The sequence below is a fragment of the Dendropsophus ebraccatus genome, chromosome 5 (assembly GCF_027789765.1).
Source record: "Dendropsophus ebraccatus isolate aDenEbr1 chromosome 5, aDenEbr1.pat, whole genome shotgun sequence".
Taxonomy (NCBI): Eukaryota; Metazoa; Chordata; class Amphibia; order Anura; family Hylidae; genus Dendropsophus; species Dendropsophus ebraccatus.
The window spans coordinates 70,558,987-70,586,222 of NC_091458.1; the positions used below are offsets into that span (position 1 = coordinate 70,558,987).

The 27,236-nt window shown below is 43.9% G+C and overlaps 1 protein-coding gene across 1 annotated transcript in view; it reads right to left on the reverse strand.

Annotated features, from left to right (window-relative positions):
* Nucleotides 1-7,415: 7,415 nt before the first annotated feature.
* The window catches only part of CNMD (chondromodulin), a 71,091-nt gene continuing 51,270 nt past the window's right edge, over nucleotides 7,416-27,236 (reverse strand). The window contains exons 6-7 of the mRNA XM_069972314.1: nucleotides 21,702-21,892; nucleotides 7,416-8,131 (exon numbers count right to left, since the gene is read on the reverse strand). Of these exons, the coding sequence (XP_069828415.1) occupies nucleotides 7,916-8,131; nucleotides 21,702-21,892 (407 nt within the window). The 3' untranslated portion in view covers nucleotides 7,416-7,915. The remainder of the gene's footprint in view (nucleotides 8,132-21,701; nucleotides 21,893-27,236) is intronic.

The window sequence follows — 27,236 nt, forward strand, 5'->3', positions numbered from 1 at the left end:
ACACACCCTAAGTGTTGCCCAGTGACAGCCGACAACCCCAAACCCCAAAAGATCTGGAGAAGATCTGTGTGAAGGTGTGGGACAAAATCCCTGCTGTAGTATCTGCAAACTTGGTCGAGAACAACAGGAAACGTTTGACCTCTGTAATAGAAAACCAAGGTTTCTGTACTAAATTTTAAGTTCTGTTTTTTTATTAAACACTTATTGCATGCAAAAAAAAAAGGCAAAATAACTATTTAAAAATCATACAATGTGATTTTCTGGATTTTTTTTTTTTATAGATTCTACCAAAGATAAAAATTACAGCCCTCTCCATTCCTTGTAGGTGGGAAAACTTGCAAAATCCAATACTTATTTTCCTCGCTGTATGTAAAAAAAAAAAAAAGGAACACTCAAATAACATCTTAGATCTGCATAAATGAAATATTCTCATTAAATACTTTGTTCTGTGCAAAGTTAATTGTGCTGACAACAAAATCACACATAAATCATCAATGGAAATTAAATGTATTAACCAATGGAGGCCTGGATTTGGAGTCACCCACAATATTAAAGTGGATGGGCATGGCCTTGACTAAATTTGTCTTTCTATATATACAGTAAGTCCATGGGCTAAGCAAATGTCCATTCCAAATACCATGTATGAGCAGTAAGCAGTTATGAAATCTTACATGTATGCATAGTAGCTGAAGGGAGGAAAGGATCATGTACAAAAATTACACATATGGTCCTTGGAGACAGAGACATAAATGCCCATGTCTCCCAACTATCCAAGCCATTCATTGGCAGTGTTTGGAGACAAAAAGTTGCTGTCCTTTGCCTACTAGGTATATTGTGCATACCAATAATCATTAAGATTAATACACTCCAAGGGCTATCCATCCATGTTAGCTATGATAAAGGAATGCTTAGATCCCTCCAGGGAGTCGCCGGGTTCATACAAATGTGTCATCATCAATATGTGCAAATGGAGATCATCGTTTTCCCAAAATGATATGCAGCGACAGATGTGTGATTTGTAGAAACATTAAAATATCAAACATAAAGATAAAGATAGTCTCATGTAATTATATTATGTTTTTTAGCATTTATTACAATATCAAACATGTCCTCATTTTACTTTAAACTGTACCTCCAGCTTCTAAGGGGAAATGAAGTTTTGCCAACATTGTGTTTGTTTGCAAGATTAGGTGAGATTCTTGTAGTTCTATATGTCTTAGTTTTCTGGATCTCTTCATTTCTGCATATACACTTTTAAATAAGCGCTCCTAGAATTTTTTTCCCCTGACCCATTTGTAATTGGTGTTATTTAACCCCCTAATGATGTTAGTTTTCAAATTTATGTTTGTCACTTTTGATTTGATTTTTTGTAATGTATTGCAGGACTGGGAAAAAAAATAAGTGGAATTGGAATTGAGATTTTTTATTTTTTTTTTACATTTGAATCTTTTTTTCGTTTACACTTTTTTAAATTTAGATATTTAGGCTTTGTTCACACTATGTAAAAACAGTGCCGTATTTCATAATAAAGGCTGTTGTTGTAACGGTCTTTGTTTAAAAAATAGCAGCCGTTGTTTATGCAGCAATTGCCATTGTTATGAAATATGACGATTGTTTTTACATAGTCTAAACATAGTCTTAAAGGGGTTATTCCGAATTAGATTATCCAGAAAAACATGGCTGCTTTCTTCCAGAAACAGCACCATTCTTGTCCTAAGTTTGGGTGGGGTTTTGCAGATGTGTTCCACTGAAATAAATGAAGCTAAATTGTAATATCACACATAGCCTGGAAACAGGTGTGGTGCTAATATTTCAAGAAAGTAGCTGTGTGTTTTTAATCCTTGATATTCCCTTTAAGTCCCCCAAGGAAACTTTTTATAAGCAATCATACCACGTACCAACCAGGGTGAAGCGGGTTAATTGCAGGTAGTGGGTGGAGGGGGTCAATTGCATGTGAGGGCAAATGGAGTTAACTGCAGGCGGTGGAGGAGCTAACTGCAGGCAGTGTGTGTGTGTGTGTGTGTGGGGGGGTTAATTGCAGGTAAAAATAACTGATCAAAATGCATCCTTTTTAGCGTACACAAAACGTGGTCGACTATAAAAAGGATAAAAAAAAGGATTGCAAAAACGGATGTTTGTCTGGCCGAATAAATAAATAGTAGATGGAAGAAAGAAGAAATAGGAAAGCAAATCACTCAGATCAAAGAAGCCGCTACCCGTGAGTTGTAACGTGAGTGGCGCTTTTGGTAGAACGTTATTTGGTAGGGGTGCCCTGAGGTGGAGAAGGTTGGAAAACACTGGCTTATACTGATGTTTATTTGCTTATATGCTGTTACATAAAATTGATCAGTTAGATCAGTGCTCTACTTGTACAGATGTCTGTATCAGTAGAATTACCAAAACTGGCACAAAGGCCTGCTAACGGCCTCCAGCTGCCATAGGCACTGACTGGTGACCTTGTAATTGTATTGCAGAGTTGCCAATTAGGCACCAGACAACCACAAGTCAGGTCAGTGAGCAATTTCAGTGCTGCAATCGTTATGTGGTTAAATGACCTAAATCAGTGATAGCATCTGGTACTTGCAGGATATGCCATGAGGTCACTACATGCAGCCTCAGTACTCAGAACTAGGGATGGTCCGAAACTGCCGAGGTTCGGGTTCATATGAACCCGAACGCTCGGCATCAGATTCACGCTGTCTGCCCGCTCCGTGCAGCGGGTGGATACAGCAGGAGGACCGCCTGGAAAACTGGGATACAGCCTATGGCTATGGCTGTATCCCAGTTTTCCAGGCGGTCCTCCCGTGGTATCCACCCTCTCCACGGAGAGGGCAGACAGCGGGAATCATTGCCGAGAGTTCGGGTTCGTACGAACCCGAACCGAACTCGGTTCGGACCATCCCTAATCAGAACTATACATGTACAGCACAGAACATTAAAGGGATAAAGTATAATTGGGCAGGGGGCTTGTTTATCATACCTGGTATATTTTATAAGAAATTTGAGTCTTTTTTACACTTTGTGCCTAGCCCAAGTAGGTGGAGCTTGTCTTAAAGTGGCCATAGTATCACACATGCACCAAATTTACTTCTGCATAGCAAAGCAGTAGCAAATCCCCATAGAAAACGTCTCCTGCACTGGACAGTTCCTGTCACGGACAAAGGTGGCAGCAGAGAGCACCATGCCAGACTGGAAAGAATACACCACTTCCTGCAGGACATACAGCAGCTAATAAGTACTAGAAGGCTTGAGATTTTTAAATAGAAGTAATTAGCAAATTTGTATAACATTCTGTGACAAGTTTATTTGAAAAATATTTTTAATTCTCTGGAGTATCCTTTTAGGTAGCTGAAATCTACATCAGATCCAAGCTGGTGTCAACACAGATGCTTTTGTGTGGGTTATCATTAAGTCATAACCTTTTGGCAGTACTTGAGGACTGGGGTTGAAAACACTGTTGTAAATCACTGAGGGTGGGTACTGTAGTAACACCTTGAATAACATTTCTGCCACCTAAGCCAGGTTAAGTAACCAATGTCTAAAATACACAGCACCCCCAACTTGTTTCACTTACGCGATGGCATCTTCAGGGGATTGTTAGGAATATGGGCTGTAAAGTAAATACATGAGCAACAGCTACAGCAAAAATGGCTCTGGTAGTTTGGTAGACATTATCAGTCTGAAGTCCAAGTTGTTAGCTCATGAAGTATTGAAAGACTGGTTATAACTATAGCCACTTTGCTCAATTGCTCCCCTATAGGTTGCTATGTGTAATACAGCTCTTTGACTGGACAGTCAGTAGCAACAATGGTCTATCATCATGATGTAGACCTGTAGTGTCTATGCTGCGGCCCTCCAACTGTTGCAAAACTACAATTCCCATCATGCTTGGACAACCAAAGCTTTAGCGCTCCAGGCATGAGGTAAATTGTACTTTTGCAACAGCTGGAGGGCCACAGTTTACCACCTGTGTTGTAGACAGTATCAGTGAGGGACATAAGAGTCACCCTGTAGCCAAAGAAACTCTGACAAAATGTTATATCTTAATTTGTCATCAAGTATTCCATGTAAATTTCACTTACTCTTTCGGGAACTGGCTGGTTGAACTCATCTGCTCACATGGCACTACTGATGCCTTCCTGTCTATGACACATATAAAGCCTTTCATAGGAGTGGTGAGGTGCAATGAATATTACGCTTTTTATGAACAAGCACCTTATTATCTGACAGCTAATGTGTACCTCAGAGGTGACATTGCTCTGGTAACAGCAGCGCTCTCAGTTATCTGCAGTCTCTATTGGCTAGTGTGATGTTAACCTTAGTTTTAACACTTACAAACTGGTTTCCTCAGTAACTTTCATACAGAACATATAAAAGCAGCAGCAGCAGTCACTTAGTAAATGTAGATTAATCACTAATAATATGGGAGCTTATTTCTGTAGTCAAGAGATGTATTATCACAAGATGGGAGGTTTTAGACAAAAGTGCTAATGTCTGTAACATTACATTACTGTTCTGTACAATTTGATCATCTCATGCAGATTTATTTTGCAGGTTCTCCTGTCTTCATACCAGCCATTCAGACATTGTTAGTTTTTCTGCTACCTGGGTATTAGAATTAATATTCTTGTTTTTACTGTCTATTGTAACTTAACATCAACTTGAAAAAAAAAATCCTCCATAATAAAAATCCCTCATAATATATATTACTCTCTATAATCCTCTTTATTTTGCAATAGCAAAAGATCTCAGTTGGTTCCTGTACATTCCTTTTCAACACTTGAATGAATGTGGTCAGATACTTATTTTGTGAATATGAACGTATTAAGCTGTAATTGCAATTAGATCCATTCCATAGAATACCAGCAGAACATGTTACCTTGGTTCATTGAAAATGTTCATTTGAAGAGATGCTCTAGCAACCTCTGTGTATCCTTTTTCCAAAGGCCTTGGGCTATGCAGGTAAAGCTGAGGCATGGCTTGCTGATGACTGCGCGGCGTATATAAGTGATCCCTCAAACTTCAATGGCCTCAGGTTTCAACATTTTCAGCATACAATTGTTTTTTTGGATCATTGTAACTAGGAACTATACTTAAAATTCAATGCCAGAAACTGTCTGGATCCGTGGCTTTTGTAAATGTTTGGAAGATCTAACCAATTAGCATTTCACTGGTAAAACCCATGAATTACTGAAGTGCATTATAATAATAATAATAATATTTATTTTTATAGCGCCAACAGATTCCACAGTGCATGCATTAGTATGCTTTCTAGTAGCATGCGTGGTGTCCCACAACGGGTGTTGCTATTCTGTACACCCCTTACAAAAGCCTGGACTCAAGCAAAGTGGTAATGAAGTTATGCCTAAGTTTTGCCACTAGATGTCACTACTATTTATGTACTTGTATATTGCACAGCTGTAGTAAGCTAGGGGTTATTGTTTTTTTGTGATCTGTGCACCAATGAGAGCTGTTTCTTTTCTCCACCTAACTCTATCTTCTTCTATTTTTACACTTTCTTCTCCACCACTCACAGGAGTTATTTCATACCCTGTAGGAAGACACAGAAACCTTCTTCTTTAAAGCTACCCGTATTCCAACTATGCAGTGCTAAACCACTCAAGAGAGGACAAATCAGGGATCATCCCAACCCACGCCATTGAACATCTCTATTGGTGCCGGACAGTATCCTGAAACAAGAGGAACTGATCCGGATAGAGCAAAGTTGCTAGAAGCCTACGTACTCTATCTCGCAGCGCAGGTGTAACCAGGTTATTTTGGCCACCTTGCTCAACTCAGGTAACAAGGACTGGGGCTTGTGTCACCTGGTTAGTCACCTGACACTGCAGGGCAATAGGTGGTATCAATACAGAGGTTGAAACAACGGCACAAATATTCTTCTACTCTCAAGTATTCTACTTTTTCTTCTAAAGTTCCTGCAGAGCACAGTACTAAACTGGCTTGAGACTCTCGAGTCAAATTCCTCTTCACTACTCTGAACTCACAGCCAACCTAAAATAATATATCTATAGTACCGCTGCAAACCAGGTATACCCCAAAAAATATACTTTTATCAATTCCTGTGCTGTATGCGCATAGACACCATCTAGTTATCTCTGTGTTTTTGCAGGTCCATGATGTATATCCTAATACATTTAGGATGGATAGAGCGTATAACAGTTTTTTAGTTGATTGGTTCCCTTTAATCTAATTTTTCCACCTATTTTGGGTTGACATTTTGGCAACCTTGAAACCAAGTTCCAGATTCAGAAGTGAATTTTGAACCAAAATTCTGATAGAATCTACCAAAATTCTGGAACTAATCATAAGGGATATATTTTATATACACCACTGAAGCAGGGCAGAAAAAAATGCAGAAAATAAACATATTGTAGCTTTTATTGTGGATGTCCATTATTTTCCACACTTTTACACATAGAAAAACTGTGGAATAACCACATTGCATGACAATGCGAGTAATAACTGTGTAAAACTGCTCGCACATCTATAGCAAAAAATCCATATTTGATCCTTGGATTTCTGCAGCAGATTCATTTAAAAATATATGTGAGATTTGCCATAGGCAAAACCTGAATGTGAGAGCAAACCCTACCATGGCAGAACTGTAGGAGAGAGTGAAATCACATTGTAACTACTATAATAATCTGGCTTTTATACAGAGCATTATTCCCACAGAAACATATTTGTTAAAATGTGCTGTGCTGCTCGGTTGTTACATTGTCGTCGACAGCAACTAGAATAATGTCATTCATGTAAGTAAGGTAATGACTGTGGACAAAAGGTGAAATTGTAATTTTGCACAGAATTATACTTTAAAGGGTATTCAGATCTAGCAAATAAATTCAATTCTTTGTACAATATAGAGACTACTATCTAGTATTCTATCCAGTCTAACATGGTGCTCCCTGCTGCCACCTCTGTCCATGTCAGGAACTGTTCAGAGCAGTAGAAAATGGACAGTTCCTGTCATGGACAGAGGTGGCAGCAGAGAGCAGTGTGTAAGACTGGAAAGAATACTTTACTTCCTTCAGAACATACAGCAGCTGATAAGTACTGGAAGGTGTGAGTTAAAAAAAATTAGAAATTTATAAATCTGCATGACTTCCTTACAGATGATTAGAAAACTATTTCCCCCTCCAGAGTGCCCCGTCGTGTTGTAGTCATTCAATAGGAACTTTCAATGTTGATTTCTAAATAAGCAAAAACTCTTCATGATCCTGTGGTAACCACACAAGTATACAAAACTGCACTGTAAGTAGCAAGACATACATCAGTGTCTATTACATGGCCAGAAAGGATCTTGTATAAACTGGAAGTATATAAAGAAGATTCCTGCAAGCAGAGGTCTTGGACACTGTAAGGGTTGGATGCATGAAGTATATAGGAAAACTGTATTCATTACTCAAAGAAGAAGCTTTATTTGTTGAAGCAGATATATTCCCAGTGTTAATTTCTCTTATGACGTCTAGATTTTTTTTTTCCAATTTCTTATCTTATATTTTGTGATAATTACACTCAAATTCTACTGTAGAAACTGAACAATCTCTTTATTACACGTTCATATATATATATACTGTAAATTCTGCATGTCACATTGTCAACTGTTTAAGTTCAAAAATGAACACTTCTAAATTACGTCAGGAAATATGCCTCACAGCTGGACCGGTTTCTACATTAAAACACTAATTCAGAATCTATAAAATGTTTGAAGGATTCCATGGAGGAAGACTATTGCACATACCATACGCACAGAGGATCTAGGAGACCTATGTATTCCACTCAATGACTGTGGACTTCAGTTCTTAACTTAGGTCTTTATTTACAACACAGTATCAATCAGCTTTTGAGACATTTGTTCTTTTCACATAAACAATTTCTTATGTCTTCATCCATGTTACACAACTCCTAGGATTCGTGCAACCCACCAGCTGCAGGGCATGACAACTCTGCATGCAGAACGGCATCCCTGGTAGTTATATGGAAATGGGTAGTAGCCACCAAAAGGCTCACAGATTCGCTGGCAATGGGTGTAGCTTCTTCTGCATTCGATACAGCAGATGCCTTGGTGGTCCAGCATTGGGTCAAAAGTCATACCCCCCTCTCCTTCCAGCTGGTAGAAAGACAAGCAGAAAACTGGTCAGTCAACATGTTCAGTGCAATTGTATCACCAGGATTCAAGACATAGGACATTTGGCAAATTAACATGAAGTTGATAGAAGTTGTGATATTTTAGTAAATGTTTATCTATTTTCTTCTTTAGTGCAAATTGTATATTTTAGTACAATGCCACAGCTAATATTGGTACATTGGATTCCATCTTAACACATGGTGAAACTGAAATGTGTTTGGTGCCGCCTACAAGACTCATCGTCAGGATCTTATCTGGGAATCTTTGATTTACCATCTTCCTCTGAGGAAACATACATAACAGTTCAGAGTATAGGACCAAAGAATTTTTACTTTAATCACTAAGGTAAAGATAAATAAGTTTGTGGGCGCCACTAATGATAATAGTTACAGCTATGTCCCAATTATTAAAATATATAACACAAAGTATGGCAAGTTGTTGGTTGTTCCCAGTACCTACGTATAAAATCAGGAAATGGAAACCAAGACCAAGGAAGATGTCATGTACAAGGAAACAGTGAGCCCTAACTGAACCCAGACCACTGTCTCTGCCATCTTGGACTATCTGCTTTAAACAGCAGCCCCATGTGGGCTATGGTCATTATGCTGCTAAGTACGCAGGGCAGTCAGGGCAAAATATATAAAGACAAAGCAATCTGTTATGTCAAGGGCCAAATCAAAACACAGAAGCAAAGCCACAAAACCATAGACAATATTGAAGAGACAATACTTAAATTCAGGCCAATACAGGTCAATGAAGGTCAATGCAGGAGATCACGCATTATCCAAATTCAAACCTAGAGCAAAATTCAGAAGAAGGCCAGTACAAGGAGGAGGAGAAGAACGCAGGGTAAAAGCTGGTGATGGGCAGAAGAAATGTCCTTCAGTGAGAAATCATGAAATGCTGGCGCTGCCTCTGATTGGTCCGTCACTCATATGGGGTTGTATGTCTGCTGAAAGACCTGGCGAGATGCCAATCATTACTTGAACAGAAAATACACAGGTGTACAAATTTTTGAATTTTTTTTTGACCTGTAGGAAATAGGTTTAAGAATGGTAAAATTTGAAGTATGGTTAAAATTTGTCAATGATAAGGTTCCTTTGCATGTTGACGAAATTGTAACCAGCTTTTATTAAGTCTATACCTAAAATAATTCAGAAAGCCTTCATTGCTTAAGGAGGATCAACAAAATACAAAGGAGGAAAATTTATTATAATTGTATAACAATTTTCTGGCATGCAAATGTCACAACTGTTTGCCCAAGTAGCACGTTTACCTCAATGACTGCACTAAAAAACAACAAAAAAAAGTCAGTGGAGTGGTGGGGCCATAAATGTTAGAGGTCTCTAGCTTATAGCTGGAATTGTTAATAAGTCTGGCGCATGGACGGTGCAGAGATGCACCACACTTATTAGGCTTGTACATCTGGGGCATCTTATTTCAGTGCAGTATGAAGCGCGACGCACTGGTCTATATATATGTTTTTGACGGTGATTCTATCATTGTTCCTTACACTGTGTGATCCCACAATTTTTTGGAAAACATATGCCAATATTTGAAAAAATTGACTTCCATTTATTCGAGGGACGTCTCATGAACGTTCAGCTATTAAACAAACATTGTTGCATTGTTTTGTAAGATGAATTTATGCACAGAGCAGGCTGCATTGGATAAGCAGGTGGTGAGCAGGTGGGCATCTCATTCCATTACTCTTTATACAGCATATGATTGTGCCGCTCTCTTCTCGGCATCTCTGTTGCTAGTCTTTGTTCTATTATTTTAACACAAGATATAGCAAAGTAGAGCAATTTGCATCGTATACTTCCAGTGTATAAACAGAGCATTTTAATCATGGGGAGTATGTTGCAAATGCAAATTATATTATTTCATGAACAAAAAAGGCTTATTGTGGTGAGCGAGTCTGTGTGAGATGATCGGTTTAGTTATTGTGTCTGCACTGCTGGGAATAACATGAGGCACTTTGGTGAAATCATCTAACTAAGCTCTCAGCTTGACTGAAATGTGATGTAAAGCATTACACAGCAGTGCACAAAAATAGCTGACAGGAGTAGCACCTGGGAAAACAAGGGAACAGCAAGGGACACAGCAATAGCAGGAGAGACAATAGGGACTGGCACACACAGATGTACCTTATCACATAAGTGAATGGGGACAGTGCCGTTTTCACACAATGTTGTTTAATGCTCATGACAACTTGGGAAAGCATTACTTTCCTATAAACTAAGTTTTAAAAGCAATGTTTCATACAACCACCAAACCATCATGTCTTCACCTTTGTTGGATCTTTTTTTCTTCTTTGTCTTTTAGACAGAATTTTATTTAATGTCATGTAGGTTTATTACAGATGTGTCTAGGAAGACTGTGAAATAAAGCAGCAAGTGTTTCTATACTACTAGTAAAAAGCTTCAATCTTTGTCGGTAATTCATTCAAGTCCCTAAGTTTGTAAGTCGAAGTTCACACTAGCGTTATTCTCTGTCACAGTTCCGTTTAGCTGTTCCATTTTTAACTAAATTAACGTAACGTGACTTATTCGTCCAAAGGATGCTCTATTCCATCAGTGTTCTGTGGGTTTTTTTTGAATGGTAAAAAAAATCCTGCATGCGCTTTTTTTTTTTGTTCACAAAAACGCAACATGAATTTTCTTATTATAGTGATTGAGGACGGATCTAAAAAGAAGGTATTTCTGTTTACATCTGTTTGCAAGTTATCAGTTTCCATCAGTTTTTTCAATTAACATGCGCAGAAGAAGGGAGAAACCAAAAAAGGAGGAGTTTTTACTCACCGTAAACTCTCTTTCTCGTAGTCTTCATTGGGGGACACAGACACCATGGGGTATAGGCTGCTGTCACTAGGAGGCTGACACTAAGAAAAAATAAAACAAGTCGGCCCCTCCCAGCAGGCTATACCCGCCCACTGGCACTGAGCTAATCCAGTAGTGAAAAGCAGTAGGAGGAGCCGAAGGAAAAAGGAAAAACCAAAGTCCACACTCAAGGTCTGAAAACACAGGCCAAACGGCAACAACAACACAGACAACAAGGGGTGGGTGCTGTGTCCCCCAATGAAGACTACGAGAAAGAGAGTTTACGGTGAGTAAAAACTCCTCCTTTCTCGGGCGTCTTATTGGGGGACACAGACACCATGGGACGTCCCAAAGCAGTCCCTTGGGAGGGAAAGAGCAGAGAAGAACTCAAGGGGAAGAAGCCACCGCTGCCTGCAAGACCAAGCGGCCCAAACTCGCATCAGCCGATGCAAAGGTGTCCACCCGGTAAAATTTCGAGAAGGTATGCAGAGACTTCCAGGTGGCGGCCTTACACACTTGAAGGGCCGAAGCCCCATGCCGGATAGCCCAGGAAGCCCCAACCGACCGAGTGGAGTGAGCCGAGACTCCAAAAGGAGGAGCCTTCCCCTTACCACTGTAAGCTCGAGAGATAGCAGAACGAATCCAGCGGGCAAGAGTCGCCTTGGACGCTGCCGATCCCTTGCGAGGACCCTCAGGGATGATGAAAAGGGAGTCAGAAGTGCGAAATGATTTTGTCCGCGCAAGGTAGACACGCAAGGCGCGAACCACGTCTAAGTGATGAAGCGCCCGCTCCCTCGGATGAGAGGGGGCGGGACAGAAGGAGGGGAGGATAATATCCTCATTGAGGTGAAAAGGCGACACGACCTTGGGCTGGAACGAGGCCACAGGCCGCATCACCACCTTGTCCTGATGAAAAACCAGGAAGGGAGGGCGGCAAGAAAGAGCGGCCAACTCCGATACTCGTCGAATCGACGTGATGGCCACCAGGAAGACCACCTTGAAGGAGAGAATAGACAGGGGCACGTCCCTGAGGGGTTCAAATGGAGAAGACTGCAAAGCATCCAAAACCAGGTTTAGGTCCCAGGAGGGAATTGGACGACGATAAGGGGGGGCAAGATGTGCCACCCCCTGAAGGAAGGTCTTCACCTGAGAGATCGAAGCCAAGGGTCTCTGGAAAAAAACAGAAAGCGCGGAAACCTGACCCTTAAGGGAACTAAGGGATAAGCCTGACTCCAGTCCTGCCTGGAGGAAGGCGAGGAGCCGGGCCACCGAAAAGGAAAGCGGGTGCGCCGCGCAGGCCTCACAATGACGGAGGTAAGCCTTCCAACAGCGATAGTAAATCCTGGCAGAAGACGACTTCCGCGCCCTGATCATTGTCCTGACGACCGCGTCCGAGAAACCCCGGGACTTTAGGACCCAGGTTTCAACAGCCACGCCGTCAAACGAAGCGACGCGAAATGCGGGTGGCAGATCGGGCCTTGACTTAGAAGATCCGGACGGTCGGGCAGACGCCAGGGGGCGTCGACGGCGAGGTTCACTAGATCCGCGTACCAGGCGCGGCGAGGCCAGTCCGGAGCCACCAAGATGATTGGAACCCCTTCCGCCTTGATTTTTCTCAGGACCCGTGGAAGGAGCGGGAGGGGAGGAAAAATGTAAGGCATGCGAAACTGCCGCCAAGGAATCACCAGAGCGTCTGACGCCAGAGCCTGAGGGTCCCGCGTCCGACAGACAAACTTCGGCAGACGTCGGTTGATCCGGGATGCCATCAGATCCACGTCGGGCGTTCCCCATCTGAGACAGATCTGGGAGAACACCTCGGGGTGCAGGGACCATTCCCCTGGATCCACACGCGCGCGGCTCAGGTAGTCGGCCATCCAATTGTCCACCCCCGGAATGTGGACAGCCGACAGGGCCGACACGTTTACCTCTGCCCAGGAGAGGATCAGCGCCACTTCCGTCATGGCGGCCCTGCTGCGGGTGCCGCCCTGATGATTCACGTACGCCGCCGCAGTGGCATTGTCTGTCTGTACACGGACGGGGAGACCTCGGAGCTGCGCCTGCCAGTGCAGGAGAGAGAGCCTGATGGCCCGTAGTTCGAGTATGTTTATAGGAAGCCGAGACTCCTGCGGCGACCAAGTCCCCTGCGCGGTGAGAGTGTGCCACACTCCTCCCCAGCCCTGCAGGCTGGCGTCGGTGGTTACTATCTGCCAGTGGATGGGAAGGAATGAGCGACCGATGGAGAGGCTCTGAGACTGGAGCCACCATTGGAGATCCCTCCGAAGACGAGCAGGGGGACTGACCCGGCGATCCAGGGAAGGAAGAGACCTGTCCCACTGCGCCAGAAGGAATAGCTGAAGGGGACGAGAGTGGAACTGTGCAAAAGGCACCGCCTCTATTGCGGCCACCATCCTCCCCAGCACCCTCATGCAGAATCGAATGGACACCGGGCGATGACTGCAAAGGGCTCGAACCCCGGAGCGAAGGGACGCTAGCTTGTCCTCCGGGAGAAAGACCCGAGCCTGAAGCGAGTCCAACCTCATCCCCAGAAACACAATGGACTGGGAGGGAGTCAAGGAAGACTTGGGTCGGTTGAGGAGCCACCCGAAACGAGAGAGAGTGTCCAACGTTATCCGGAGGCTTTCCAAATTCTGGTCCCGGGACGGGGCTTTGACCAGAATGTCGTCCAAGTAGGGTGTTACTGAAATCCCTCGAGACCGTAAAAGAGCCATGACAGCCGCCATGGTCTTCGTAAAAACACGAGGGGCCGTGGCCAGGACGAAAGGTAGGGCCACGAACTGAAAGTGGTCCGATCCGATGGCGAAGCGAAGAAAACGCTGGTGGGGGGGAAAAATCGGAATATGGAGATACGCGTCCTGGATGTCCACCGAGGAGAGGAACTCTCCCGGCTCCAGGGACGCGATGACAGAACGCAGAGACTCCATCCGAAAATGAGATAGCCGGACATGGCGGTTCAGTCGCTTGAGGTCCAAGATTGGACGCACCGAGCCGTCCTTCTTCGGAACTACAAAAAGGTTTGAATAGAAACCGCGGAACCGTTGGGAGGAAGGAACGGGAACGACAACTCTCTTGTTGAGGAGAGACTGGAGGGCCTGAGAGAACCCGGCCGCCAGAGAGGGAGACCGAGGCAGGCGAGAAGGGAAGAAACGGTCGCGAGGAATGGAGGAAAACTCTATCTTGTAGCCCCGAGAAACCACGTCCCGCACCCAGGCGTCCTCGACATGGGAGAGCCATGCCTCCTGGAAATGCAGGAGACGGCCGCCCACCAGCGGGGAGTCGCACGGGGGGAAACCTTCAGGAGGAGGCGGTCTTGGGAGCGCCTGACTTGAAGGGGGGCCGGGAGGAGTTCGTCCTGGATTGCCAGGAAGGACGGTTCCTGGAGAAACCAGTCCTCTTGTTTTGAGAGCCCGCGTTTTTAGTGGAGGGAGCAGGCGGGAGCGACCGAAAGGAGCGAAAGGAACCCGGCTTGCGTCGGGTATCCTGACGCTTCGGGCGCTGCTGGGGAAGACTGGTACTCTTACCTCTGGTAGCGTCAGAAATAATCTCGTCCAAGCGTTTCCCAAAAAGACGGGAACCTGCAAAAGGAAGACTGGTAAGAGACCTCTTAGAGGCCGGGTCAGCCCGCCACTCACGGAGCCATAGTGAACGACGTATGGCCACGATATTAGCTGAAGCGAAGGCTGAGCTGGCTGCGGAATCCAGGGAAGCTAGACAGATATACTGGGCCGCATCTTGTATTTGCTGAGTAAGGTCAGCCAGGTCATCAGGGGGCGCCCCAGAAAGAAGACCGTCCCTCAGTTGTTTAGCCCACACCGATATCGCCTTGGAAACCCACGTGGAGGCAAAGGTGGGGAAAAGGGAGGATCCGGAGGCCTCGAAAGCCGACCTAGCCAAGGCTTCCACCCGTCTATCGGTGGAATCCTTGAAGGAAGCCACATTGTCAAGAGGAAGCGTAGTGGCCTTAGTCAAACGGGAAACTGGAGGATCCACAGAAGGGGGGGAAGACCAGAGAGACACAAGGTCCTGCGAAAACGGATACAAGGAGTCCAAGCGTTTGGGCTTGGCAAACTTTTTATCCGGGGACTTCCAGTTCTTGGTGAGTAAAGCGTCAAATTCCTTGTGGCTTGGAAAGGAGCTACGGACACGGAGGGCGCTCCTGTTGAAACAGACCTCCCCGGATGGAGGTGGATCCGCTGAATCCTTCAACTGGAAGGTATCACGGATGGCGGCCACGAGGTTATCCACCGTGGCAGCCATGTGAGAATCCTCTGGGTCAGAGGCGGAAGCCCCCTCGGAGTCTGACTGGTCTCCAGGAGAATGAGACCGTCTAGCTGGGGAGATGTGGGCAGGGGCCAAACTTGACCTAGGGGAGCCTGAAGACGACCGGGAAGAGGCCGCCCGAAGGCGTTTACGGGAACGACTCCGACCGGAGCGACTGGTGGAAGGGAGAGGGCGAGCCTGAGCTGCCGCGGAAGTGGATAGACGGTCGAGGGCAGCCGCGACCGACTGGGAAAGCTCAGCCATCTGAGAGACAGAATGACAGAGGGAACGCGCCCAAGCTGGAGCTGGCTCATCCGACTCCTGGGAAGGAGGGGGATCCTGTGCAAGGGACTGAGAAGAGCAGGACTGCATGGAGCAAGCAGTGCAGAGTGGCTGAGAATGGCCAGAAGAAGATTTAGTGTTACAGGATGAACAGAAATAGTAAGTAACAGAAGAAGGAGGTTGCTGACGGCGAGAGGAGTCAGACCTTGACTCAGACATAATGTAATAAAAAGAGAAAAAAACACAAGTGTAATCTCCTAGGCAGACAGCTTAAGAAAAAAAGGTGTCGTGGTGGAAGGATTTCAGCAGAATACCCGGAGACTGGGGACAGCCTGCAGAGGGAGAATAGAAATCCAGTGAGCTGGCAGCAAACAGACAGTAACATAAAGTAAAGAATCCCAGGGAGCTTACCCGGGAGATTCAAAGCGTCCTGAAGATGAAGCAGGAGCAGGGACACGGCGAAGACCGGCAGAAACGGCTGCAGAGCAGGGCACAGTGACGGCGTGTGGACCGGAAGCCTGTATCCTGGAGCCGACGCGCGGGAATGTGCTAGCGCGGCGTCCTCAGCGCAGTGACGTCACCGCGCCTGCCCGCATGTACTGGCGCGGCGTCCTCAGCGCAGTGACGTCACCGCGCCTGCCCGCGCGCATGTACCGGCGCGACGTCCTCAGCGCAGTGACGTCACCGCGCCGGACCGCGCGCGCGGGAAATTCAAATAGGCGCCTGAACCAAAATGGCGCCGGGACCGGAATGCGGCGTACGCCGCCGGTGGAAAGCTAGCAAGCTGCCGCTCGGGACCAGAGGACCCAGTATCCTCCGACACCGGGCCCAGGTGGAGGAGCGGCCAGGACCTGCGCGCTACAGCCGGCGGGAGAGTCGGGTGCGCGCCGGGGTCCGGGTAGCAGCAAGCACGAAGGGGACGCGCAGACGCCGAGACCAGAAACTCACCATCCGATGTCTTCTGGTCTTCTGCCGGCACTGTGCCACGCTGAACGCTCAACTCTGGGAGGCTGAGTGTGCAGGGGCTGGCGGAGCGAGGTCCGCAATGAGGAGACAGACAGCTGAGCAGGTCTGTGTCCTGGGCGCTGAGTCCGGCCGTAGGTGACCTAGGGTAGACAGTCCCTCTATATTTAGGGTCTGTTCCCTGGTCACTTGGGGAGTGGGATCAGGGTGAGTCTAGATTACTCACCGTGCCCAACCTGTAAGGAAAAAAGGGGTTGTTAGTAATAGAAAGGTAGCAGAGATGATCTGGAGCAACCAGACCTGCATCTGCCTCCTACTGACACTAAGCTAAACTGGATTAGCTCAGTGCCAGTGGGCGGGTATAGCCTGCTGGGAGGGGCCGACTTGTTTTATTTTTTCTTAGTGTCAGCCTCCTAGTGACAGCAGCCTATACCCCATGGTGTCTGTGTCCCCCAATAAGACGCCCGAGAAAAGAAAATATACTGATATGCAAATGTATGCTGACTGATGCAAACTGATGCTGACTGATGCAAACTGATAGACAGAAAGCCAAAATGCAAATGGATCATTAAAAAAAGATAATTTTGCAAACCGTTTGCATCAGTCTTCTCAGTTTATGCTTATCCGTTCAATTAATAAAGGCAGTTAGCAAAAAAAAAAAAATAAATGCTAGTGTGAACCCAGCCTAAGGCAATTTAAAGTGGAGCAGGTGTTTTTGAAAAATGTGGGGCTGCAGCCATAGTGTGGGTCTGATGTAACCTTTGCAGAATCTTAGTGGGGTTATCCAGGATTAGAAAAACATGACCGCTTTCTTCCAGAAACAGCAGCACTCTTGTCCTTAGTTTAGGTAGGACTTTGCAACTCAGTTCCTATGGGCTATGTTCACAATGTGTAGGGAAAAAAAGGCAAAAGGCAAAGGGTGTACAATTTAGACTGGAGCAAACTGCCCACAGCAACCAATCACAGCTCAGCTTTAGGCAGTGCTGAAAGGAAAGCTGAGCTGTGATTGGTTGCTGTGGGCAGTTTGCACCTGTCTAAATTTTACACCCTTTGATAAATCTCCCCCATAGTGTATTAAATAGCGGACGTTGTTTGAGCGGGCATTAAATTAATGGTCATGACAGTTATTTGCGGATGTTACTTTGCAAACAACGGGCGTTATTACTGGTTAACACATTTTTTTTTCTCACCGTTCTTTCACCATTTCTCCTGCTAATTTGAATGGCCCTTCAAAAATGAACCACACAAGGGCCTGAACTAGAATAACGTAACAACAGCCGTCATTGTAACTACAGCGCCCAAAACGTGATATGACGGACGTCATTTGGTACTCAAAATAACAAACGTCAATGTGAGGAAAAAATAAATAAAAACAGCAAAACTTTTTAATGTGAACATAGCTCTGAAGTGAATAAGTCTAATTGCATAATACCACCCAAACTAGAGAAAAGTGTTGCGCTTTTTCGTGAAGAAAGTGGCTCTGTTTTTGTAATTCTGGACAACCCATTTAAGTGTGGTAAAGAGTGATTATTTTCTGTGCTATCTTTGAGAAAGACCTAACACCAGTGATGGTTAAATGCTTGATCTATTGGTAGGGTATAAAGACAGGATTATCATGCTGTTCCCCTGCTGAAAACAACAGCCCACTTTTAGGCCCAGTTCACACAGAGCAAGAACGACGGAACTGTTCTTCAGCGTGGGGAGAGGAGCCACGCGCTCCTCCCATAGAGTGTCATTATGACACGGAGGCTGGCGGCATTCCGCCGTTCTTGCTCTGTGTGAACGGGGCCATAGGCTGTTTCTTCTTTATAGAGACTCTTTATTTATGACTAACTGACATTCACATACGCGTGCCATAGGTTTTGCAGAAATTGTGTATCTGGACTCTTCTATAGCATTTGACACTGTGCCAAATAAAAGGTTGGTACATTAAATGAGGATGCTGGGGCTAGGGGACAATATGTAAATTTAGTTTAAAGTTTAGTAACTGGTTTGGTGGTAGGAAAGATGGACTAAACATATATATATATATATATACACACATTGATGAAACATACTCTGGGTCACAGTGGACTATGAAAGGGGTTAGTTTTATAATAGGAGTCAATTTATTTTTAAATGTCTGTGAATTATTATTAGCACAAATACCCTTCAGAGTTCTCTAAGAGAATATACTGGTAGTTTATACAGTGTATAATCTGTAAAGAAGAAATATGAACAAACTGTAAAGAGACACTCTAATAATGGTATTTGGGTACCTGTAATTTTACTATATATAATGCAGTACTTAATATAGTTAAGCTGAATAACTTAATGGATTTACAGCCTGACTAATGTCACCTTACTTGTAGTACCGAGCTCCTAAATAGAAATCTTGTGTTATTTCCGTATAATTATACTCACAGTAAGGGGTCTATGATCTCATGCATTTCTAGAACAGGCACTTCTTGAGTATGTAATATATGTTATATTTTTTTTAATGAAGCTGAAAGCAAAGCTGCGCATAGTCTGCTCCTGATGATACTGTCAAATCCTATACTATTTTTTTAAAAGTCTGTTATAGCAGAAAGTGCGTTGTCTGCAGTGTCTGTGTTCTTTTATTCCAGGGTCTTGTGGCTCGATTGTAAGGGAGAAGTAGGAAGAACAATACTTTATTGAAAGGCCTGACAAGAACTCCTGCAGGGAATGAATACTGATGAAATCTAGAAATGTGAGCTTGCTTTAAATACTCACATGTTAAATCACTCCAATGACATTGATTAGGAAACCAAGCCAACACCATATTGATTTTCCACAAGGCATATCTAGTTTAGATTTCTTCAGAAGGTACTGGAGTATTTTTTTTCATATTCTTTAGCAAGAAATTCTCTTTAAATTCCCTTTAATGTACATTAGATTACAAAGATATTTTTTGAGCAAAGAATAGAGAAAGTAGTGTGTACGCATCAAAGAATTCACAATTTAAATTACTGTTTTTCAGAACATTGTACACCTTGAAAAGCATAAAATGCATAGCAATCTTAAGAAAAGAACTGTTATGGAAATTGCCTTCTACGTGGGCTTCATGCAAAGTGCTGTTTGCAAAAGTTTTGTGCGGAATTATCTGTCACGAGATCTAATGGAAAAACTTCAGCAGGTATAACGTATCTTGTACACTATTTAACATTGACTGGGAACCTTTAATACCCTGTTATTATTGGATGAATGGTGTATATGCCACAGAGGCAGCCGGCACCTATGCTATGAGCCTGGGATATGTTGGCCGCTCATAAGCATTGAATACAAAAACTATACTGTCAGTTTCTAACATGCACAGAGATGGCTGTAGAGAGTACCATATCAGACTGGGAATAATACATCACTTCCTGCAGAACATACAGCAGTTGATAAGTTCTTGAAGGCTGGAGATTTCTTTTATAAAAAAAATTATTAGTTTGTATGACTTTCTGACACCAGTTATTTGAAAATATTGTCCCCCCCCCCTCCGGAGTACCCCTTTCTTACAGGGGCTGGTTATCAGCATTTATAGGAACACTTGTTCCTGATAACTGGCACATGTAAAAAGACCAGTTACCAGCTTTAGGGTCCATTTACACAGAAAGATTATCTGACAGAATATCTGCCAAAGATTTGAAGCCAAAGCCAGGAATGGATTTGAAAAGAGGAGAAATCTCAGGCTTTCCTTTACGACCTGATCTCTGTTTATAGTTTCTGGCTTTGGCTTTAAATCTTTGGCAGATAATCTGTAAGATAATCTTTCTGTGTAAATGGCCCCTAAGAGAAAAGAAAATGCTTGTTAGCTGGGTTATTGGTCTTGTACATCCATTTAAATAATTATCAGCTGTGTAAGCAGGGGATATGTGCGTGACGTGAAGATTTTAAAGGGGTTATCCATTGAAAATCTTTTTCTTTCAAATTAACTGGTTTCAGAAAGTTATGTAGATTTGTAATTTACTTCTATTTAATTTCATAATTAATTTATTTCTGTTACATTATATATAAATAAAAAAAATACACCCCATACAGCCCCGTAGTTGAAAAAATAAAAACATTATAGGAGTCACAATTGGGCAATTTAAATAATAATTTTTTGCAAACTAAAAAAAGCTTTAATTGAAAAAAAATTTGAAAATCTGTGTAGGGCTATGTTCCCACAAGCTTTTTTTTAATTTTTAAAATAACAACCATCATTTTGCATCCAAAATGATTTCCGTTATTTTAAAGATTGGCTGCCCGTGTAATAACAGCTGTTGGTACATTTATCTAGTTTAGGTGGACTACTTGGCCTTTGGGTATGTCTTTAATTAAAATGTCCATTGAATTTTATAGAAAAAACTGAAAAAGGGGCAGTGGAAAAGGAAAAACACAACTAAAAAATAACGTCCACTGCTTGCAAAATATGTCCGAAAATAATTGATATGATCATTATTTTAACATCTGCCCAGACAACATCCATCATTTTATACACTGTGTGCATTGGACATCCGTCATTCCATTGCATTGCAGTCAGGTAAATAATATTTTTGGGGTTCAGTGATACATGTTATGGTAAATTGAAAGGTGCCATTTAGAGATGAGTGAACCTTGAGCATGCTCGAGTCCATCCGAACCCGAACGATCGGCATTTGATTAGCGGTGGCTGCTGAAGTTGGATAAAGCTCTTAGGTTTTCTGGAAAACATGGATACAGCCAATGACTATATCCATGTTTTCCACATAGCCTTAGGGCTTTATCCAACTTCAGCAGCCCCCGCTAATCAAATGCCGAATTCTTGGGTTCGTATGGACTCGAGCATGCTCAAGGTTCGCTCATCTCTAGTGCCATTACAAAGTACATCTGTTCCTGAAAAAAACAAGCCCTTACATGGCCCTGTAGATAGAAAAATAAAAGCGCTAGCGCTCTTAGAAGGGGAGGAGGAAAAAACTAAAATGCAGAGATGAAAATTGGCGCGGTCCACTGGGTCATTTTGGGCTTGGTCATGAAGGGGTTAAAGGGATGCATAAATAATCCAGGATGATTTGCATGGCCTGGCTTGCAGTTCATTCAGCCATTTAGTGCCAATCTTGATTATATTAAGCAGCGTTGACTTGTATTAAAGAGCCTTTAGACTGTACAGTGTACATTGTCTAAGAATTAGATACCTGTGTCTATATATATTTGAGTTTACAGTTTGTGCAATAGTGGAGGTAGATTGGTATAGAACTTACATGGTATGGGTTCTCTGGGTTAAACTCTGTCTCTCTCTCAGAGGATGGTTGGGTTTCATTGACTTTTTGAGCACGTCGGTTTCCCTGGCGCCTGGTGTTGACTTCTTCTGCCGCAGCCTCAAACTGGTCCAGGTTTAGGTTCTGAGCTTGCCTGACTTTCCTTCTAACATCCCTTTTACCTCGTTGACTTTCTAGACAAACAGAAACAGAGTGCACATTTATTAGCACTACATATTATTAGCACTACATAGGCCTACATAATTCTTACATCCCATGCGGGGAGGTTATACTGCAGAAATCCTGGAGAGCCAGTCTGCTGGTTGTGAACTAAATTGCCTTAAAACGGAAATGAATATAGAGCAAATTAAACAGATGAATACATCACATGTCAATTTAGACTGAAACAATAAGTGCTCACATGGTTACTGTGAAAATATAATGGTGTTAGCAGAGCACAAATTTACTAACTATCCAGGTCGGGAACTCTTTAACAGCCTAGCTGGGTCTTCCATGATTTCACACATTCACTATTGCAATTTGGAATCACGTTTAATTATAAATTATAGCACTTCTTTTGTGGAAGTAAACATCAAAGGTTAACTTTTAGGATGTTAATCCGCACAGCAGCTGATAGAATAGTCATAGTCTTGTTTCTAGGATTAGCAACTGACACTGCAGGTCTTTGCAGCAAAGCTCTTCTTCCCAGGAGACACTATAATGAGGTGGGTTAGATGGAAAGCATTTGTGGAAATTAAAATGCATCCTTTGGTTTCTTGGTTTAATTTCACAGATCCAAGAGTAATATTTCAAAGCAACTGGCAGAAACATATTTACTGATCACAGATTCACACCATCCTTATAACATTGGTCCCTCTATCTATCTATCTATCTATCTATCTATCTATCTATCTATCTATTTCTCCAATAAAGCTGATCTTGCAGATCTTAGTGAATGTACATGATGAACTTCAATAAATGAATTCTCACAATTTACTAATATTGTATACTAGAAAATGTACCCGGCGCTGCCCGGGTATAAAGTGTCAGTGTGTTAATTAGATTTGTTCTAAGGTGCCCAGGAGGCCAAGCTAAAGGTATTGTTTCATCTGAGTTAATCAGTGCAATTAGTGTATACCTGTAGTGCATAGTTGGAGGGGTTCTGTATACCCACAATGTATAGTTTTTAGGGGTCTCGCATATCTGTAGTGCATAGTTGGGGGGGCTGTATACCTATAGTGTATAGTTGAGGGAGGTCCTGTATACCTGCAGTGTACAGTTGGTGAAGGTCCTGTATACCTGTACTGTATAGTTCAGGGGTCCTGTATACCTGTAGTATATAGTTGGTGCTGTATACCTGTAATGTATAGTTGGTGGAGGTCTTGTATACCTGTAGTTTATAGTTTGAGGGTCCTGGATACCTGTAGTGTATAATTGGTGGAGGTCTTGTATACCTGTAGTATATAGTTCGGGGGTCCTGTATACTTGTAGTAAATAGTTTGAGGGTCCTGTATAACTATAGTATAGAGTTGGTGGAGGTCCTGTATACCTGTAGTGTATAGTTTGGGGTCCTATATACCTGTAGTATATAGTTGGTGGAGTTCCTGTATACATGTAGTGTATAGTTTTGGGGTCCTGTATACCTGTAGTGTATAGTTTGGGGTCCTGTATACCTGTAGTATATAGTTGGTGGAGGTCCTGTATACCTGAAGTATATAGTTGGTGGAGGTCCTGTATACCTGTAGTATATAGTTTTGGGGTCCTGTATACCTGTAGTGTAAAGTTTGGGGTCCTGTATACCTGTAGTATATAGTTTTGTGGAGGTCCCGTGCACTTGTGTATAGTTTTGGGGTCCTGTATACCTGTAGTGTCCTGTATACCTGCAGGGTTGTATTTACCCGTATGGCAGTGTTATTCAGTCACAGTGTGTCGGTATTGGTCATGTCTGGTATGGGGGTGTTATCCAGTCACAGTATGGCGGTATTGGTCAGGTCTGGTGTGGCGGTGTTATCCAGTCACGGTATGGTGGTATTGGTCAGGTCTGGTATAGCGGTGTTATCCAGTCACAGTATGGCAGTATTGGTCAGGTCTGATATGATGGTGTTATCCAGTCACAGTATGGTGGTATTGGTCAGGACTGGTATGGCGGTGTTACCCAGTCACAGTTTGCTGGTATTGGTCAGGTCTGGTATGGCAGTGTTATCCAGTCACAGTATGGCGGTATTGGCCAGGTCTGGTATGACAGTATTGGCCAGGTCTGGTATGACAGTGTTATCCAGCACAGTATGGTGGTATTGGTCAGGTCTGGTATGACAGTGTTATCCAGCACAGTATAGCGGTATTGGTCAGGTCTGGTGTGGCGGTGTTATCCATTCACAGTATGGCGGTATTGGTCAGGTCTGGTATGACAGTGTTATCCAGTCACAGTATGGCGGTATTGGTCAGGTCTGGTATGGCAGTGTTATCAAGTCACAGTATGGCGGTATTGGTCAGGTCTGGTATGACAGTGTTATCCAGTCACAGTATGGCGGTATTGGTCAGGTCTGGTGTGGCAGTGTTATCCAGTCACAGTATGGCGGTATTGGTCAGGTCTGGTGTGGCGGTGTTACCCAGTCACGGTATGGCGGTATTGGTATAATTATATCACCTGTGTTTGCAGTGAGGAGATTTTCCCATTCATCTCTATGGGGCGCCTCTCTTTCCCCTCCCCCCCCCTCCTGTACATCTGGCGGGGACGGGACCTTCGCAATAACCTTCCCGGGCATCCAATGTATCTGTGTGCCAAATTTGGGGTCAAACGGTTCAGGCGTTTGGAAGTCTATAGAGGACAGACAGACAGACAGAAGGACAGACAGACAGACAGACAGACTTTGATTTTTATGATATAGATGATACATGGGGATTGGGAAGACTGTTCGACTCCAATATCCCTTATTTAATTAGTATATTATTGAGAAGATAACCCTATGAGAAATGTTATGTGAATAGCTTTGGGTGCAGATCATAGGAGAGTTATACTTTTACTGTTTTATTAGACACCTAATTTTAGTTAACATCTACTAGGCAGATGTATGTAACAAGGTGTCCTCCTTATAATGGGATTTAAGATAAATTTTTATTACTATATGCAATAAGCAGTGTGAATAAGGTAGGCTTTATCAGTGTGAGACCTGTTTGGTTACGCAGGGTGAATCACCTGTCATTATTAAAGGGACTGCCACTCTTTTTGATAGGCTGGGCCTCCAGAATTTGTACTCCTGACTTTTGTCCCTGAAACTAAGGGTCATATTAGATGGCCCGATGCCTCCTATCACCTAGGGCTGGACGATAATGGCCTAAATCAATATCGCGGTTAAACGCACATGTAGCCGCAATAATGATAAGTGAACGATAATTATGACATACCCCTTTTTGCAAACCACACCCACTTGCCATGCCAAACTGGCGATATTTTGATTCAAAAAAGTAAAAAAACCTCACTGAGCAGCAACTCGTGGCTGTGCAATTTAGTCTATTATCATTATAATTATTTGTCATTGTAAGGGGGTCTCAGCAGAGACCTGGACATGTGTATAGAGGTATACAGCCTCTACAGGACGTGTATACACAGGGGGTCACATAGGGATAGGGGTGTATGACTATATGAGGGGGGATGGATAGGGGTGTATTACTATACAGGAGGTACATAGGGATGGGGGTACAGGACTTTACAGGGGAGTACATAGGGATAAGGGTGTATGACTATACAGGGGCCACATAGGGATAGGGGGTGGACAGGGGTGTATGACTATACAGGGGGCACATAGGGATAAGGGGCGGACAGGGGTGTATAACTATACAGGGGGCACATAGGGATAGGGGGCACATAGGGATAGGGGGCGGACAGGGGTGTATTACTATACAGGAGGCACATAGGGATAGGGGGCACATAGGGATAGGGGGCAGACATGGGTGTATAACTATACAGGGGGCACATAGGGATAGGGGGCAGACATGGGTGCATGACTATACAGGAGGCACATAGGGGTGTATGACTATACAGGGGGCACAGGCATAGAGATACAGGTGTATTACTATACGGGGGGTGGGGATGGATAGGGTTGTATACGGGGGGGGGGCAGACAGGGGTATATTACTATGCCACATATAGACACACTGCATGCTGGGACCTGTAGTCCCCTCAGTAACAGTACAGGGCTGTAGCATAGGAGGAAAGAATGGGCTCCAGCAGTCTCCTATAAATTATCCTGCCTGCTGCAGCCCATTCATTCCTCCTATGCTGCAGCCCTGTACTGAACTACAGGTCAGCCACCTCCAGCTCTGACATGCCGGTGTCTCTGCACACACAGGACATTAACATGTGCAGCGCTCACAGCCAGGTGTGGAGGAGCGCTCGGACAGGCCTGGTGAGGGGTGTGTGCATCGGACCGGACCGGTAGGGTGCTCGGACGGGATGGGTGTGAGGGGTGGCGCTCGGATGGGCGGAGGGTGCTTTGACGGGACTGGTGCGGGAGGGTGGCACTCAGGCATTCTCACCTGGACCCTGCTTCTCCTCCACCTCCCGCTCTGATACAGATGTCCTTGCATATAATGTGTGTGTTTGTGTGTGTGTGTGTGTGGGGGGGGGGGGCACTCTGACGGGACAGGGAGATAGAAATACAAAAATACCGCAAATACCATCCTGGCTAAGTTGACGTTACGGTATTAGTATTTTTGTGGTATATAGGCCAGCCCTAGGTAAACCCCTTGCCATTAACTGTATACATTACCTTTCCATGGTCCCGGTGTTCTTCTGCCCTATACTCCCTTTCCAGAACTGTCTTTGTAGTTTCAGAGCGGGTCATCAGCCGTCAGCCGTAGCAATGCGCGGTTGGTGGACAATGATTTTAGGTCAGGTCCAAAAAACGCAACCAGCTGATTTTCAGTGTCATCAGCTGATCATTGTCTCTATTAGGGCCCTAAGTAAAGGTAGATTGATAGTGGTGTGATCAGCCATGCAGCTCAGCATATTGGGGGAGGTTTATTAAACATGGTGTAAAGTGAAACTGGCTCAGTTGCCCCTAGCAACCAATCAGATTCCACTTTTCATTTTCCAAAGAGTCTGTGGGGAATGAAAGGTGGAATCTGATTGGTTGCTAGGGGCAACTGGGCCAGTTTCACTTGACACCATGTTTGATAACTCTTTTCCATCGTGTCATAAGTGATCACCTCCTAGCCCCTGAAAAAGAATTTTGATAGTCTTCCATCTTGCTGTTTGTAAATTAACCTTATTTAGGCATCAGGGGGATCGAAAAAAGCTGTCATCGATCACTTACATGTTTGGCAACAGTGCTGGAGGCTTACTGACGCTAAATACATAGCTGCATGGCCTATTTGGCATTGATTGGTTCCCTTTGAGGGTGGCCTCTGGATGATGCTTGACCTCGTTTATATCTTTGGTGGAATTCTCTCATCAGATAGGGAGCACTGATTTTGCCTGCTGGTTCCTTACTTCCTATGAATTATCCTTGGGGCCATAGCCCTGCTATTGTGTAATAT